The following is a 16,763-nucleotide window of genomic DNA, read 5'->3' on the forward strand; positions in this document are numbered from 1 at the left end:
ATGTAAAGGCTGCCGCCAATCAGTGCCCTCTGATTGGCTGCAATGATCATGTGACACCTCCCCCCCCCGCCCGTCAAAATAGGAAGTACAGTGGGTGATGCCAGTGGCAGAAGAGAGCAGCGGCTCCAATGCGGTAGGTGAGGTTTTTTTTTTTAATTTATTTTTCTACCACAATTGCTATCATTAGCAATTGTTATAAAGTAGTGAACAACAACTTTAACAAATGTGCCGACTGCTGTTGACCACTCACCTTCCCAATAACTGCAGGTCACTTTTCTCATCACTTTTCAAAAGCGGGAGGTAAATAGGCAACTATGGTGTGTGCTAGAATTTGCAACTTTTTGTGCCATAAAGTTGGTACAAATCAAATGCTAAATTCTGCTATAATGTATTGCAAGAAGACCCTGTCTGATGCATTTAGCAGCTTATTCCATTTTCGGCTGGTGCTTTACCTTAATTTTCAGCGACTCTCCGTCATACGGGCTGGGGATAAAGTCAGTATGGACTTTTGCTCGACCGCAGAATGGACCAGTATAAGGAATGTCATCATCAAGTCTAAAGCTGTCCCTGTTACTGGTCCCATCAGAGCAGCTGGTGACACCACCTAGAGGAAGGTTTGCAGTTATTTCTATAGGTTTCTGTTTCATTTTGATACTTTTTTTTTGCCATATTGACAAATGATTTATCAACATGACACTTCCCCATTAATGTGCATGTGTCCAGTGCTCGCTGCCTGTATTGGTGCATGCACAAAAGTGGGAAGAGATGAAGAAATGGATAAATCATGTAATCACTGCACTTGTTTATTGCATAAATCCAACGATCGACTTCTGTTACCATAATGCAAATATGGGAAATCGATTGCCTTTATTGATACATCAGGTGTGTGATATAAAGTTACTTTTTTCCAGTACATGGTAACTGAAGTGAAGAATACATGAATACTTTTAATCTAATGTATTTTTACACCAAGTGCACAGCCCCTGCAAAAAATACAACCTAAAACTGACCTAAATCCACAATTTGGACACAATTCCTTTCTTTATGTCCCCGTTTAAAAGACTTTTATGGACACTTACTGGATGAACTCTGACCACTATTGAGACTATAAAGACTTTCGACAGATTCACTGGCTCTCAGAGTGACTTTTTCTGCAGCGAGTCCTCCTGTAGGGTCGCTGTCTCGGTAAGAAAATGTCCCTTCGACATCTTCACTCTAAATATAAAAGAAATAAAGTGATATGTAATAAAATGGAAGTTCACATTTTTATTTTCTAGTCTTATAACCTTGATTATGTCTATAAACTTTAGATGGTTGACTTTGGTATAGTAAAACACACAGAAACAAGGTAGATACATAAATCATTTACTCTGTATATCCAAGAAAAAAGTGTTATATTCTTAGTTTAAAGGGGTTTTCCAGGTATGCCTTTAAGGGGTATAGGATAGTACTGCTTAAAGCGGTTGTCCACTAGTCAGACATACCTTTCTGAATCCCTATGTTTCCCCCCAGTACAATAACAACGCTTATACTCCCCTCCAGTGCCGACACCATTCCAGTGGTGTCGGCACTGGCTCTTCCTGCAACTAATTGGTGCTAGCTTTACTCTCCTCTCCTTTGGACGTAGTTGACAACTGGAAGAAGTGAGACCTGCGGCTGCAGCTCTGACTTCATCCAAATATCTGTCCAAAAAGATGGGAGAGTGAAGTCAGCAATGATTGGCCACAGGGATCATGTGACATAATGTCAGGCAAGCCCAGAGAGCCAGTGCCAACATCGCTGGAACAATGCCAGCACCGGAGGTGAGTTTGGATGTTGTTATTTTACTGGGGGGGAAACATAGTGAATGAGAAGGGGTTGTCGAAGTACTGAACAACCCCTTTAAGGATAATAATGCACAATAACGGTATTTTCCATTTTCAGAAAACCACTGTCCCCAGTCACAGTTTATTTATTTATCTTTAAACAAACCAATCTTTATTCACCCACCACAGATCCAGTGCCGAGTCATCACTGCTGCTCCCAAAGTCTGTTATTGTTTGCAGCGCTGCAGTCAATCACTGGGCTCAGCGGTTCTGACCAAGGAGGCATCACAAGCCACTCACATCATGTTTATTTACAATACTTTTATTTTTCTGGCAGATAAGAGGCCATGAGAGAGTGTTTATGGCAGTGGCTTACTCCACTGAAAACACATGTATCCTCACCTGAGCTGAATGTGTATTGGAAGGTCGGAGAGAAAGCTGTCAGCCCATAGCTGTCTCTCTCCAGACTCCTCCATATACATTCATGATTAGCTTGTAGAAATAGCCATCATCTGTTAAACAGCATAGTACAGAGAGCTAAGGCCTATGGCCACCTCTGGGATAAGCCATCAACTTGTGAGCAGTGGTCTGACCCCTACAGCCACAAACTAATCAGCAGAAATCAGAGGCCCCAGCAAGCAATGGCGCCCATACAGTATTGTTATAGACATCCCTGCATGGGGCTATACCTGGTGCTGCTTCTCATTCCAGTCCTGGAGGTCAGACCCCCATTACCTTCAAAATAACAACCTATCCCAAGGATAGGACATCAGTCCATAGTCATAGAAAACCACTTTATGGGTAGTAGTTTAAGGATTGCTCCTTTATGCTCCAATGCCAACTATACATACAAAACTTCTGTTGTATAGCAGAGGTATAGTATTCCAATACATCTCTGTACAGAGCTATTTATTTTAGCTCACATTCTGCTCTTTCTTTCTGTATGATCAGACTACACTGGGTTTGTTTGTAGTCTGTTACCATGGAGACACCTAGATCTTCATGGAAGCTTTAAACACAACATGATTTTTTAATGATGACCTGTCAATTGGATACTGAAGATATTTCCTATGTTGATATACCTTAAGAATATCTTGTACTTGGTTAAAACATAATTTACGGATGTGTCCACCCTTAAATTTTCTTCAATTGCACTAAAGCCTCTGCTCCTTGGTCCTGTCCTTAACACGCTGGAACTGGCCAAATATGTCTCCTCAGCTCTTGCATTTCATTGCTGTGACCAGTGATCGGCTGAGCAGGCATTTCCGGGGTGGCAAGGACAGTATAAGCCCCGAAACACAAATTGAAGAAAAATTGGTGTCAGTAAATATTGCGTTTTTTTAATTTTTATGTAGTTTTTACTTTAAAAGTTGATAAATCAGCCCAATATAAATTGATGAATATTTATACATTCCATACCTCGGAAAGAGCTTTAATATACTTTTTCCCCATCTTTTTCCTCATGGTCAGTGATATGGCTTTCATTTTCTTACTTATACTTCCAGCATTGTTTGACGCTTTGTCGCCATCTGAGACTCCTCCTCCGGCTTCAAAAACACCTTCGGTATCACCCATCTGTTAATATGAAGTATACAGGTCACATGTAGTCAATTCTCCACTATATCTAGATCTACGGAAGAACCTTTACCGCTATATAGAGAATTAAAGTTAAAGGGAACCTGTCACTTTGTACCTGCAGTCCGATCTTTGGGCAACATGGTGTAGAGAAGGAGAAGCTGCGCAGAATAATCTATTGGTTGTTGGAAAAGATTCAATATACATAGGAGTCCAGTGGGTGGTCCTACTAGTGATTGACAGCTATCTCTGCATGCACAGTGATACAGGGAAGACTAAATAGCAGACCTGGATTCACCATCGGTAAATCTGGCTAAGGCAGTGAGACACATCCGTCTGCAAAACCTTTAACAGTATAACTGTCCTCAGAACGAATCCTAATAGTGTATATATTACACACCATTCGGATTTGACCAGTTCCAGCAGTTGTTGCGTGCTCACCAGTATGTGATCTGCCTACTTGCAGTCACATGCCGACTAGACTAGAACATTGAGTGGAGTGGCTGAGACTCTAGTCGGCACTTGACCACGAGTGTGTAAATCACATACCTGTGATCACATGACAACTGTTGTAACCGGCAAGAGGAGTCTAATCCTAATGGTATATATATTACACACTGTTAGAATTTTTCAAGCTGCATTACTACTTGCCAAAAATTTACAACCCTTTTAATGAACAGTATGATGGCATTATTCTGTCGCTATTTGGTGGTATTATGTAGTAATGGTGTAGATATATTATTTGATCTTAGCAGTACTATTGGTAAAATGGGTCTTGTAGTAAATCTTGATTTTCTCCAGGCAGGATAATATTTGTAATAGAAGGATTCCATCTGTAGAAGAAAGGTTAGGGAGGCAGCGTGGGCCTGTTTGCTTTCAAAAGCCCGGGATGAATTTCAATCTCAGTCCGACTCTGCTGGGTAGGATCACCCACTGGACTCAAGAATACAAATGCAATGAATAACTAAAGACGGTTGCGTCTGAAACCCGTCTGCTTTTAGATAGAGATATGTAGCTGCAATATTTTTAATATGTTTTTTTCTAAATAAAAATATTTTGGATTTTAAAAATGGACGTCCTTAATCAAGAATACAAACACCAAGGATTTCAATGAATAAAATGCAAGTTTTATTAACATTCTTCCCACAAAATCTGCTCTACAACACTTGCCTGCAGGACAGTCACCTTTCCCTTTAAGCTTCACCTTCAACTAAAATTGACTAATATGACTGTGTAGACAATTTATTAAGCAAGCCCCTCCACACCTTGTCCGAAACCCCTCTTGTCGGAGCTGTCTGGCATTGGCTTACTCCACTCTCCCCATTAAACACAAATTTAAATTACAGGGATACGTGAACCCGTAAAGTCAGCATTAACTGTGTTGAGCAGGACATCAATCAAGGAAGAGTGGGCTAGTCCCTGCTGCAGCACCGCCCAGATGACTATTGAGATGGACGTGCGGCAGTGTTAGAACATCATTTTTTCCTCTTAGTAAAACTGCTGACATCTACAGGGTCATCATTAAAAAGGAATTCACTGTAACATTGTGGAATTAGTTTAATAAGGAACACAATGCTGACAGTTTCCTTTTAACAAACATGCTCTCTCCTAATTAGCGTATGCATGTATTACATTTTCCTATACATTAATCAGATTTTTTGAACATTTCCTGAGATTATAAGCAGACCTGTCCTAGATTTTCACACTATTTCTAATTAAAATAAACCTCCTATCATTGTAGAGACAGGTTTTTTAAAAAACAAATCGTAGTAAAAAAAAAAAAAAAAATCCTGCAAAATAAGTAGAAACATGATTTGAAAATATATTACATCTATGCAAGATCTAAAGCAGGGGTCTCACACTGAGCCGAACATAGAAAAAAATTTGAATATGAAGGGCCTCGTTCTATGTGGGAGAATATTATGTTTTCGGTGATACCATTATTTTTCTATATGACTGTTTGATCATCATCTTTTTTTTGGTGTGTTTTTTATTCTTTTAATGGTGTTTATCGTATGGGTTATGGTACAGGTCTTCTCCTTTCACTTCAATTTTTACATAAAACAGCAATTTTGATGGCCAAATATTATTCCGTTATTTTATTTTTATATGTTTTCCCTTTTTTGACACCCAATAGACCCCATACAGTAATATAGTTTTTCAATTAGCCCCATATAGTAATTCTGGCCCCCATCCTGCAATAATGTCCTTAATCCTGTAATAATGTCCCCTGTACTATAATATCGTTCCCAATCAAGTAATAATGTCCCCTGTACTATAGTAATGTCCCAAATGCTGTAATAATGTCCCCTGTACTATAATATTGTCCTTTGTCCTGTAATAATATTACCAATCTGTAATAATGCCCCTCACCCTGTAATAATGCCCCTCACCCTGTAATAATGCCCCTCACCCTGTAATAATGTCCCTCAGTCTGTAATAATGTCCCTCAGTCTGTAATAATGTCCCTGTCCTGTAACAATGCCCATCAGTCTGTAATAATGTCTCTGTCATGTAATAGTGTTCCCTATCTTGTAGTAATATCCCCAAGCTTGTTATAACGTCCCCTGTCCTGTAATAATGGTCCCCTATCATGTAATAATGTCCCTCAGCTTGTAATAATGTCTCTCATCCAGCAATAATGATCCCTGTCCTGTAATAATGGTTCCTTGTCCTGTAATAATGGTTCCTTGTCCTGTAATAATGGTCCCTCGCCCTGTAATAATGGTCCCTCTTCCTGTAATAATGTCCCCAAGCTTGTAATAATGTCCCTCATCCCATGATCCCCTTCTTGTAACAATGTCCCCCATTCTGCTGCTCTTTACATACACACAAAAACAATGTTCACCTGACCTCGCTCCCTTGGTGGGGACCCACATTTAGTTGAAAAGAAGCGCTGACTTCAACGGTCCCTGACTTGCTGGATGCGATTGTCTCAGGGGCCTAAGGGCGGCACAATGGAGCCTCAGGGGCCACATATTTGAGACCCCTGGTCAAAAGGGCATATACACTTTGATTTTGCAAACATTTTTTCTGCTTCAATGCACCTATACGAAGAAATGAAGCCATTTTTTATATAGTTATGGTTAGAAATAAAAATCGGAGAGAAGATGGCACATTCTGAGCCTAGTAAGTTTATTAAAATGAAAAGGTTGAAAACTCTGCTGTGCATAATAATTTGGAACATGCATTTTGAGTGCAGTTTGAGTTTTTTTTAAAAATATACTGTTATCATAGGCAGCTTGTACAAAATCTTTCAATTGTACTCTAATAGTTATTTGACTGGAAAATTACAATGACTGCAATTCATATAGGTAATTTGGGTAAATCGGAGAAAATATTATTTGCATAATAATTTGGAACACAGTGTAAATGGGTTTTCCATTACCGAATAACCCCTTATTAATGTGCCCTGTGCGGTGAAAAAAAAAGATATCTCCTGATTCGGCACATCTCATCTGTAGTCAGCACTGTGTTTCTTGACCGTCTACTAGCAGCAACATCCAGGGGGCTGGTGGCACGTGAACGCTGCAGCCAGTCATTAGCTGCTGTTCGACTGAAGTGCTCACATTTTGTCTCAGGGTGTTTCTTCAACTCAGATGAACTGTGAACTCTGCAGTCAAACAATGGCCGCAGCACAGTGCATGGAGGAACGGCGCCTATTCCGGAAGTATCGTTTTTATTTTTTCCTTCACTTAACCATGAATAGGGTTCACGCTAACAAAGATGTGGCAAAAGGAAAAAAGTGACCAATTTTTGCTCTTACATATTGATGATGCTACCTTAAGTATTCAGTTTTTTTTTTGTTCTTTTTGCAATCCACCAAACAATTCCAAAGATATGAGCCTTTAAAGTTACTGATATTTTTATGATCTTTTCTAAGAGGGCGTGGCTCACAGCGTTACAATGCAGAGCACCCTAAAGATACACCCCCACGGAATCCTGTAAGCCACGCCCCATTGGTAAAAGACCATAAAAATGAGCAGTAAATAAAAAGGTTCAAATCTCTGGAGCCGTATGGTGGATTTTAGAAGAACAAAAAATGGCATACTCAGGTGAGCAGTGGGAATGTAATAAGAACAAAAACTGGGCACTTCTGACCCGGTCAATGTCCTCTTTAAGACTGTACGACTAACAGCTGTATTTTTGATTTAGATGCATTGCAGCAATAAAACGCTGGTTGCAAAAAATGTGCAAACCCTTTACTATGTGTTGACACAGGTAGGGCATCATCAATGAACACAATCTATTTTTCCACCTGCCTGTTTGCCTCATTAAAAAGCATTTAACGCCAAGTCTTTTGTGTGTTAATTGTTGCATCCCTACATGTTTTTGCAGTCATTATTGTGTTCAGGAGACAAAAATTCTCAAGAGGAGCCTCAAGGTCAGAGGAGTGAAAAAAAACAGAGCGCAGAAGCTCCCCACTGATCTTTTAGCATAGCAGAAGCCCTTTCATCTTCCTTTCCTTTCATACACTGCATAAACCCCGCTAACTAGACATTGCCATAAATAGATGAAATAACATCGGCACGTTATCATTTCCAAAAATCATCCTGAGATCAGATGAATCATTATTAATACAGCAGCACAGAGCGATGCAGTGAGGAGCGGGGATGTACACAGACCTCATTTAAATCTTCTGGCTTGGAAATCGAGGGTTTCTTAAACCGATCAAAGGTCCCAAAGCTGCTGGTGCGCTGCAAACAGAAAGGATGGGAAATTAAAAAAAAATATCTTATAATGACATAGGGAGATAATCAAGACTGACTACGGACCTCCGTCAGCCTGAACCGACCAGAAAACTGAAATTAATGACCTACGAATTAAGGATCATGCACATTGCAGAGCTGTTTACACAGAGCCTATGTGGCGGCATATGCAATACTGCGCAGAAGTCATTGGCGCACCATGGTGTGTTGGCATTCCTACTACACCTTTGCTTAGAAGATGATTGTTTCCGTTATTCCTCTGTAGGCAGAGGCGTGTATGGATACACAATTGGCTCGATTCATTATTTGCAGTTTTTTCAAGTCACTTTTCTTCTTTTGTAAAACTACATCCACATTGGTGAACATGAAAAAGCAAACAAATAAATGAAGAAATATACAAAAGGTGCAAATGAATAAAAGAATTTGACGCAAATGGAAAACAGGCTAGAAAGATAAAATAAATAGTCAAATAAGGTACAAATGCAATAATGAATTGGGTCCTATGTGCCCATATGCACAGTGTTGAAGTTAGAGCAGTTATAGGCTATACAACTGCCAGGGGACTAAAAAATGGGGCCAACAGTCCTCAGCTATGTCCATCATTCCCTTAGTCTATGAATGGAGCAGTAATGCGCATGTGTAACTGACGCGCCCCCTGGGCCAGTGCTGCAGTGCGGCGCGCGTGCGCGCGGGGGATACCCGGAGCCGATGGGGGTAGTAGTCTTCGTGTGGCGGTGACCCGGTCCGTGCCCAGGGTGGTCAAACTAAGTGGCAGTTATTGGTATGATGGTATTAGTGTCCGACTACGCCACCCGTTGAATGCGGCTATGAAGCCGCCGCTGCAGGGCAGTCCGCTGAGGCCGGTGGTACGGATGTGCAGCGTGGATGGTATAACCCCCAACGGGAGGGGTATGGCCTCAGGGCAGAGGATGAGAATGATGTTGGGAGAGATGGTGTGTATGTCCCAGCACTGATGGTACCGGTGCGACAAGGAATCACTGAGACTTGCAATTGCAGTTTTCACAGCTTTACTCACAGTTCTTTATCAGGTCCCTTGTGCACAGTTAGGACCACCCGAGCCGTGCTGCGTCCACCAGGTGCGGGACTCGGCCAACTCCCAGGCAGTTCCAGAGCGTGGTCCTGAGCTCCCCTCTCTTCCTTCCTACTGGCCGTCCCCACCAGGGATCCACCTTTGTCCAGCTCCCTCGGGCCTTCTAGTGGTGAAACCTTTCCCGGTTTCCCTGACCCTATATGGTATGCCTTCCTGGTAGATATGGCGAGGGGTCGCGCCAAAACTTGTCCACGACCTCCGGTTCCTGGCTAAGGATAATTGGCCTCCACCAGTTTGGGATCCGGCACCCTGTTCTGCCAACCCTTCACCCGTTATTCCGTGGGATCTTAGGGTTCCCTCTTTTCCTGCGTCTCTGGGCCTTTCCTGGTGTTTCTGTTCCTTCTTCCTCTTACTTCTCTCTCTCTCTCTGCTTCAGGCCTCCACTCCAGGCCTGGCTCTGAAGCTGGGCCCAGACTGAGCCACAGCTCCCTGTCAGCCCTCTCTGGCTGAGCTCCTCTCTGAACAGACCCTGATCTAAGATGGTGCCCACCTTATATACTCCCTTCTGACACCCGAGCCCAGGTGACCAGCACCCAATGGGCTCCTACCTATGCCCAGAGTCCCTCCCCTGTCTGCTCCTACACCACTGGGATGTTCCTCCCCCCCCCCACTCCAGCCAGGGACAGAAGCTGTCGTACCTGCACATCTATCTGGTGGGAGTACCGTTGATCTGTCCCCCGGAAATGGGGTGAGTGTAGTGCATGAAGCTAACTGAGCCCAGTTCCACACTCCATCCTTACCCGGGAGTGGAATACCACACCTCTGGTCTGAGGTGCAATACCCCTGTAGCAGCCGAGTCCTCGGGGTGCTACATAACCATTTCACCCCAGTCAATCCCTACTGCAGTAGTAGGAACAGCGATAGATTACAACTGTTAGATCATTTTGGGTTTCCACCACTGGGACCTCTACCGATCACCATAAAGAAGGGATTGTGTTCCCCTTTCATCCCTTTCCTCTGGGCCGTGGCCATAGTCAACCAGAGCGGCCAGGCACAGGCACGAGGTTGTGCATCATTCAACTCATCCTGGCTGTGGACTTGAGGCAGTGGGAGAAGGGGAATCGGAGGTGGCACATTCTGGTGATGGCTGGACATCTCTGAGGTGACATCCACACTGATCTAACAGTTATCTATCGAGTAAATCGGTGTTAACTTGTCACCTGCTCATTTCTGTTCACATCTGTGTCCCGAGCTCTATTTTTCCCATGAAAACAAGTGCCTAGGAGATTACTTGTGTAGGGTACAGTATGTACCCATAATGTCTTTTAAACTCAGTTACACCCACAGAGTAGAAAACACTACTGGTAATTTTTTTTCGGTCTTTTCCTGAGCCTTTTTCTGATGGTCGTGGCATGTGGTTTTTATGAAGTTTTTTATACTTTCCAATGTTTTTTTTTCATCCTATTGAATAATGAAGAAACCACTAACGTTTGTTTTTAAGAACAACAATGGCAATCCACTAGAAAAGATGTCCGGGTGTATTTTAAGCCTTTCCATTGACTTGTATTGTAAAAAGCATCTTCGGCGGGGAAAGCGCCAGAAGAATGCACATGTTACTTCTTATAACCACTTGGCTTTTTTAGAAACCTGAAATGGTTAAAAGATGTTCAAAAGACTGAATATCTGCACAGCAAATAATTTTTATATTCTTTTGAGCATTTTCTGAGGTTTGTCAGGCGGTCTCTATGGCGGAATCCGCCTGAAAAAGGCGTCATGTGCAAACATCCTTAAAGGGATTGTCCCACAAACAAAGTTCATTTTAATCAATAGATCTTGGAGTAATAACAAGTTCCACAATTGGATGTGTTTCAATAAAATGTTCCTGTGCTGAGATAATCTTATAAATGTGTCCCTGCTGTGTACTGTGTAATGGCTGTGTCTGACCGTACAGGAACATGGTCTGATCATACCACATCTCCTGCACAAGGGGGAAGCAAAAGAGTATACAGACAATACAGCAGCGGATTGCAGCTGATTCTTTCTTTGAAGTAAAACATTGTTTAAAAACAGGCAGGAAATGTTTTACGTCACGAGAAAGAATCAGCTGTGATCCTGTGCTGTACTGTCTGTATACTCTTTTTATTCCTCCCCTGCCCAGGAGCTGTGGTTTGATCAGACCATGTTCCTGTACGGTCAGACACAGCCATTACACAGTACACAGCTGGGGCACATTTATAAGATTATCTCAGCACAGGAACATTTTATTGAAACACATCCAATTGTGGAACTTGTTATTACTCCAAGATCTATTGATTAAAATGAACTTTCATTCATGGGAAAACCCCTTTAAGGTGGATTTCCCCTTTTAAAGTTGCTAAAAAAAAAACCCTCTTGATGATTATCTGCTGGAATAGTAAAAAAAACCAATGGACCAGTGCCATGAGTGGGTTAGGACAATGGTGAAATAATATGGAAAATGTCAGCCTTTTTTTTAGCCAATCTGAAACTGTAATGACATTTATGGCGTTATTATTTTGCAGAAAACTAGACTTCCTAAAACCCACATTATATGGGCCAGGGGCCAGAGTGAGTCAGTCATGTGTGCACTTCATTTTGAGATCTTCTTGATCTTCCGAGTGTTATCGCATAAATGTTTTAAGAGATATGCAATGACTCCGTACTTCAATGCACATGATAATTCTCTCAAAATAACATGTTTATGCTCTAATAATGCTTGCTGAACCAATATATATATATCCAAAATATTGAGATCAGGTATTTTAGCTGTACCTATTCTAAATGGGTATAAAATCAAACATTAGATATTTCTGACCAGCTCAGTGAGTTTGAAGTTGAAGCTTTGAGTGTGAAAATTACATCAGCCCCGATGAACCAAGACTATAGAGGTACATCCTAGACTGAGGTCTACAATAGTTAGTCAAAACATTAAGGAAACTTTCCAATCTCTTTTTTTAATGCAAAAATAAAAAATAAGAAAACAAACTGCAGGTAAGAAGAAAATCCAGAATGGCAACAGTTCTTTGTACACTAGTATTTAGGCCAAATATTTTCAAAGCTGGAGAACGTCACCCCGTTTCGGGCAAGTTGGAAAAAATGCAGAATGCCACAGAAAAAATGCACAATGATGCAGTCAATCTAAAGCCCTCTATGAAAGGAGAAGGCCCCCAACAAACATACTCCATCCTCCAACCCCCAGAAATGTCATGGACAGGTGGCCCTCCTTAACTGCAGCCCATCATGCTCCCAGATTCCATGTGGGCTGCCACCGCAGTGTCCACTGAAAGCTTCAGTATGGGGCTTTGGTTTTGGAGGGATGAGAAACCTAATGGTATTTCCCCAAGATCTCCAAGAGGAACATCTGAGGAAACCAGACCCTGAAGAATACTTGTGACGTAAAAATAACCTAATAAACAGAGTTGTGTGCTTGACATCCATCAGAAAATGAAAATTGTATCATATCAACCTAGGAAGAAGGTCAATTAAAGAGAAGTGAGCTATCTCGCATATGTGAAAGCCAAGTGCCTCCCTCAGTGGCGGTCCCACCATCATGAGTTCTGGTTCCCCCGGGATCACCACTCCTTGGTCACTTATGTACGATACTCTGTTGTTTTAAAGAACTCAACCCATGTCTTTGATTTGGAGGGTTTGGGCCAACCTGTCTATGCCCAGAAGCTTCCTTTTGGTGTGCATTAATGTAGAAACCTTTAATTTTAACACCATACATTGGCCAAAGAACAATGCCCTACAGCCCCTAGACAACAACACCATGCAATGCCCAGGGGCCGATACTGGCTCTCATTAAAGAGATGCAGCAATGTATGGAGACATATTTACAGGAAATGCTCCATGGAGGTAAGCTAAATTACATACCATACAGTGTCCAAGTAAGAGTGCATAATAATATTGCTATAGTGTGCGCAAACGGCAGAGTCCCATTCATTGAAAATTGTCCTGAGAGGGTCAATAGGAGGTTCCTACATATTGGTGGTCCATGGCCCTGCGCCATTTTTCCTTTCTTTTTAAACTGCAAAATTACATTTTGTGGCAGTTTTAAGACTGTTGCTAAGATTTGACTGAACTAAATACGTGCAAAAGTTTTTGTTTATCCAAACACAGCAACGTTTGACCACAGTCCTGTAGAAATAGACACGTCCGCAATGACATTTTAGCACCCTTCCCTCATACTTTTTCATTTAGACTGTACGTTTGGATTGTGAAAGACCTAAGACAGTATGTACCTTAGAAACAACATAAAGAAGGGGGCTGGAAGCAAGTGTAACTAGAAGGAAGCCCCACATGACCGGGATGTGCCAGGAGGGTGTAATTTTAATCCCAATATCCGGATTGGTTATAAGCCTGGAGGGGCGGGCATTGGAAGGAAAAGTGCGGGAAAACGGTCAGTCCAGGAAGGAAGTCAGCGGGGAAAGTTGCAGAACTCAAAAAAAAAACAAAACAAAAAAAAAAACAAACTACAACTTTCCCATTGTTTGAATACACTTACCAATCTTATTGAAACCGTTGATTCCCTGATCGCCAGGCTGAGGGAGGCTGCCAGATCCAGGCGTGGAGGGTGGCTTGAGTCCCAGCTGTCTGGATTGCTGGGGAATGCCGGAGCAGAAGATTCTCCGTCGGGATCCGGAAGAAGCGGCAGGAGGACGCGCCCCCCCCCCCGAGAGGCTTTGCCCGGAGATGGTTAGTACGGGCAGCAGGCGCAGGCAGCGGAGCCCCACAGGAATCCGCCCAGCCGGCCCGCGGGCTCCTCCAGCATCGGGTCGCGGTCCGCGACTGAAGTGCCCCGCTCAGCTGTAGTGCGGCCTGCTCCGGCAATACCAGAGCCCGGGCCGCGCCAGAAGCAAGGCCCCCGCTGCAGCCGCGTCATCATCCAGGGGGCGGGGCTTCACCGGAAGTGCGGCCTACGTCACTTCCGGCCCCGGCGTCATGTGACAGGGGCGTTCATGAAGTGAGCGGTGGGCGCATGGACACACCCCCCGCAGCAGGAGTCGGCGATTCACGACGCCGCTTGCCCATAAGAAAACGGAAGTGCCAGAGCAGATGAGGGGACCAGAGGGACCACCAGCACGGCAGGCGCACCTGGCGATGTACCAGTCGGGGTGCCTGCCAGAAACATCAGCGGAGGGATACAGCAGCGCAGGTACACGGGCAGGCAGCAGTAATTCGAGGACCTGCTGCCAGGCTCGAGTCAGCACATCCAGGGCAGTGGAGCGGCGGGAAGCAGCATGGGGCTGCCTGGCAGTCACCCACGGACCACCACGGATCGGGCTGGGGAGTCCGGGTCTGGAAGTCGCGGAGTGCCACGGATGGCGGGGAGGACCGGAGCCGGGACTGACGGGGAACGATCGGCGGGGACATCGGCATGTGCTCAGGTCCCCCCTGGTGATGAGGAGGCCAGGGGAGCGGGCCTTGAGCAGCAGCAGGAGTCTGGCGAATCGGAGTGTGGCGAGGATCAAAGCGAATCCAGGATTCATCAGGACTCGGGACGTTCGGCTGGCAGGGACACAGCACCTGCGCAGCTTGGTGAGCATGCGTCCATATATTGTTTGTCGCCCGCTGGGTCATTAGTGGATGGGGGAGGTGATAGGCAGTTGGCTGGGCCCAGCGGGGAAAATACTAGGGGAGGTCGTGGGTCAGATGTAGTGGGTCTTAGAGACATTTTGTTTAGCATGTCGCAAATTTTGGCTAGAATAGACGGTGGTGGAGTTAATCAAGGAGGTTTGTTACCTGCGGCGGCGTGGGTACCTAGTCAACCGGTGTTGTCGCAGGTGGGGAGCGAGTCGGCCAGGTTGGCGGTGAATGCAGCCGGGACACCTTCAGGGGGATCGGTTTGCGTATAGACAGAGAAGGACAAAGCGGATACCGTAATGCTGGATGATAGGGCAAAAGGGGAGGTATATATGTGCTTTGAGGGGCCGTTGGGGGCACACTTAAAAAAAAAAAAAAAAAAGAGAGGTAAAGGAAAAGTTTGGCGGGATGACTATGTTGAAATTTTTTCCCTTCTTCCGCTGGAAAAGTTTAATCTGGATAAGGGTAAAAAGGACGATAGTAAAAAAGAGGAAGAAGAGAAACGTAGGTGGAGGTTGATTCCTCAGAAGTTTGTTAATTGGTTACAGGCTTTTGCAATATTGGCTAGCGTTATTGGGGAAAAAGCTCCGGATAATTGCTCAGGTTTATTTTGCTACCTTGATTCTATTGGGGAGGCTCATCGTACTTATGGGGGTCAGGCGTGGTTACGATATGACGAGCAATTTAGGCAGAGGAAAGCTGTCCGTCCGGAGATCAGATGGGATCAAAAGGACATTGGGTTGTGGTTGAAGGTTATGGCCCCACTGAGGTATGGGCAGTCCTTTCACGGGAGCAACAGTAGCAGGAATCAGTCAGCAGGACACGGGGGAAGTAGTCAAGGGGCACACAGCACAAAAAAGGAAGCGGGAACTTGCTGGCAATTTAATGATGGCCAGTGCAAGTTCGGGACCTCCTGTAAATTTAAACATGTGTGCTCCCATTGTTACGGAAGTTCGCACGGAGCATCAAGATACTTTAAGAAGGGTAAGGAAAGCCGACAGTGGGTACCGGTCAAAGGGGTGACTCCGGTGAGGATTCACGCGATGGCCCCCTTTCTAAGTAGGTATCCGGATCAGTTGAAGGCTAAGGTCATTGCGGATGGTTTTTTGGAAGGGTTTAGAATCCCTCCTCCTGATCATGAGGTCCCCTTTTTCAGTTAAAAATTTGACGTCGGCTTCCCTTCATCCGGAATTGGTTAGTGTGAAGCTGGCTAAGGAGGTGGAATTGGGCAGGATGGCTGGACCGTTTCAGGAATTGCCTATTAGCAAGGTGATCATCTTGCCGTTGGGGGTTGTGCCCAAGAAAGAGCTGAATAAGTTTCGTTTAATTCAGCATTTGTCGTACCCGAAGGGGCTTTCGGTTAATGATGGTATTGCGCAGGAGTTGTGTTCGGTTGAATATACATCATTCGACGCGGCGGTGCATTGGGTACGGAGATACGGGCCAGGCTCATTGCTAGCTAAGACTGATATCGAGTCAGCCTTTAGATTGTTGCCAGTTCACCCGGATAGCATCCCGTTGTTAGGTTCTTTTTGGGAAGGGGAGTACTATGTGGATAGGTGTTTGCCAATGGGTTGTGCTATTTCGTGTTCTTTGTTTGAGACGTTTAGCTCCTTTTTGGAATGGGTAGTGAAGGACCTGGCTTCTGTTAAGTCGGTCATTCATTATTTGGATGACTTCTTGTTTATAGGCCCCCCACAATCGTTGTTGTGTAGGAATTTGTTAGGTACTATGGTGTGGGTAGCGGAGCATTTTGGCGTGCCGTTAGCAGAAGAAAAAACGGAAGGACCTGGCACCATTTTAAGTTTTTTGGGCATTGTAATTGATACCGAAAGAATGGAGTGTCGGTTACCGGATGATAAATTGAGTTTACTTAAGCAGGAGGTCGATAGGATCAGGAAGTTGCGCAAGGTGACCCTGAGGGAGCTACAGTCGCTTTTAGGGCGTTTGAATTTTGCTTGCAGGATTATGCCAATGGGCAGAATATTTTGTCGCAGGTTGTCAGGAGCGACAGCAGGAGTG

The 16,763-nt window shown here is 44.1% G+C and overlaps 1 protein-coding gene across 3 annotated transcripts in view; it reads right to left on the minus strand.

Annotated features, from left to right (window-relative positions):
• SAMSN1 (SAM domain, SH3 domain and nuclear localization signals 1) overlaps positions 1-16,763 on the minus strand; it is a 97,855-nt gene that overhangs the window by 16,566 nt on the left and 64,526 nt on the right. For all 3 annotated transcript variants that reach the window (XM_073668243.1, XM_073668245.1, XM_073668244.1), the window contains 4 exons: positions 8,006-8,077; positions 3,225-3,380; positions 1,080-1,215; positions 453-604 (listed from right to left, as the gene is read on the minus strand). In XM_073668243.1, coding sequence (XP_073524344.1) covers positions 453-604; positions 1,080-1,215; positions 3,225-3,380; positions 8,006-8,077 — 516 coding nt within the window. The remainder of the gene's footprint in view (positions 1-452; positions 605-1,079; positions 1,216-3,224; positions 3,381-8,005; positions 8,078-16,763) is intronic.

This window comes from Phyllobates terribilis, unplaced genomic scaffold, assembly GCF_046119375.1.
Source record: "Phyllobates terribilis strain yellow unplaced genomic scaffold, ASM4611937v1 Scaffold_2__4_contigs__length_985480577, whole genome shotgun sequence".
Lineage (NCBI taxonomy): Eukaryota > Metazoa > Chordata > Amphibia > Anura > Dendrobatidae > Phyllobates > Phyllobates terribilis.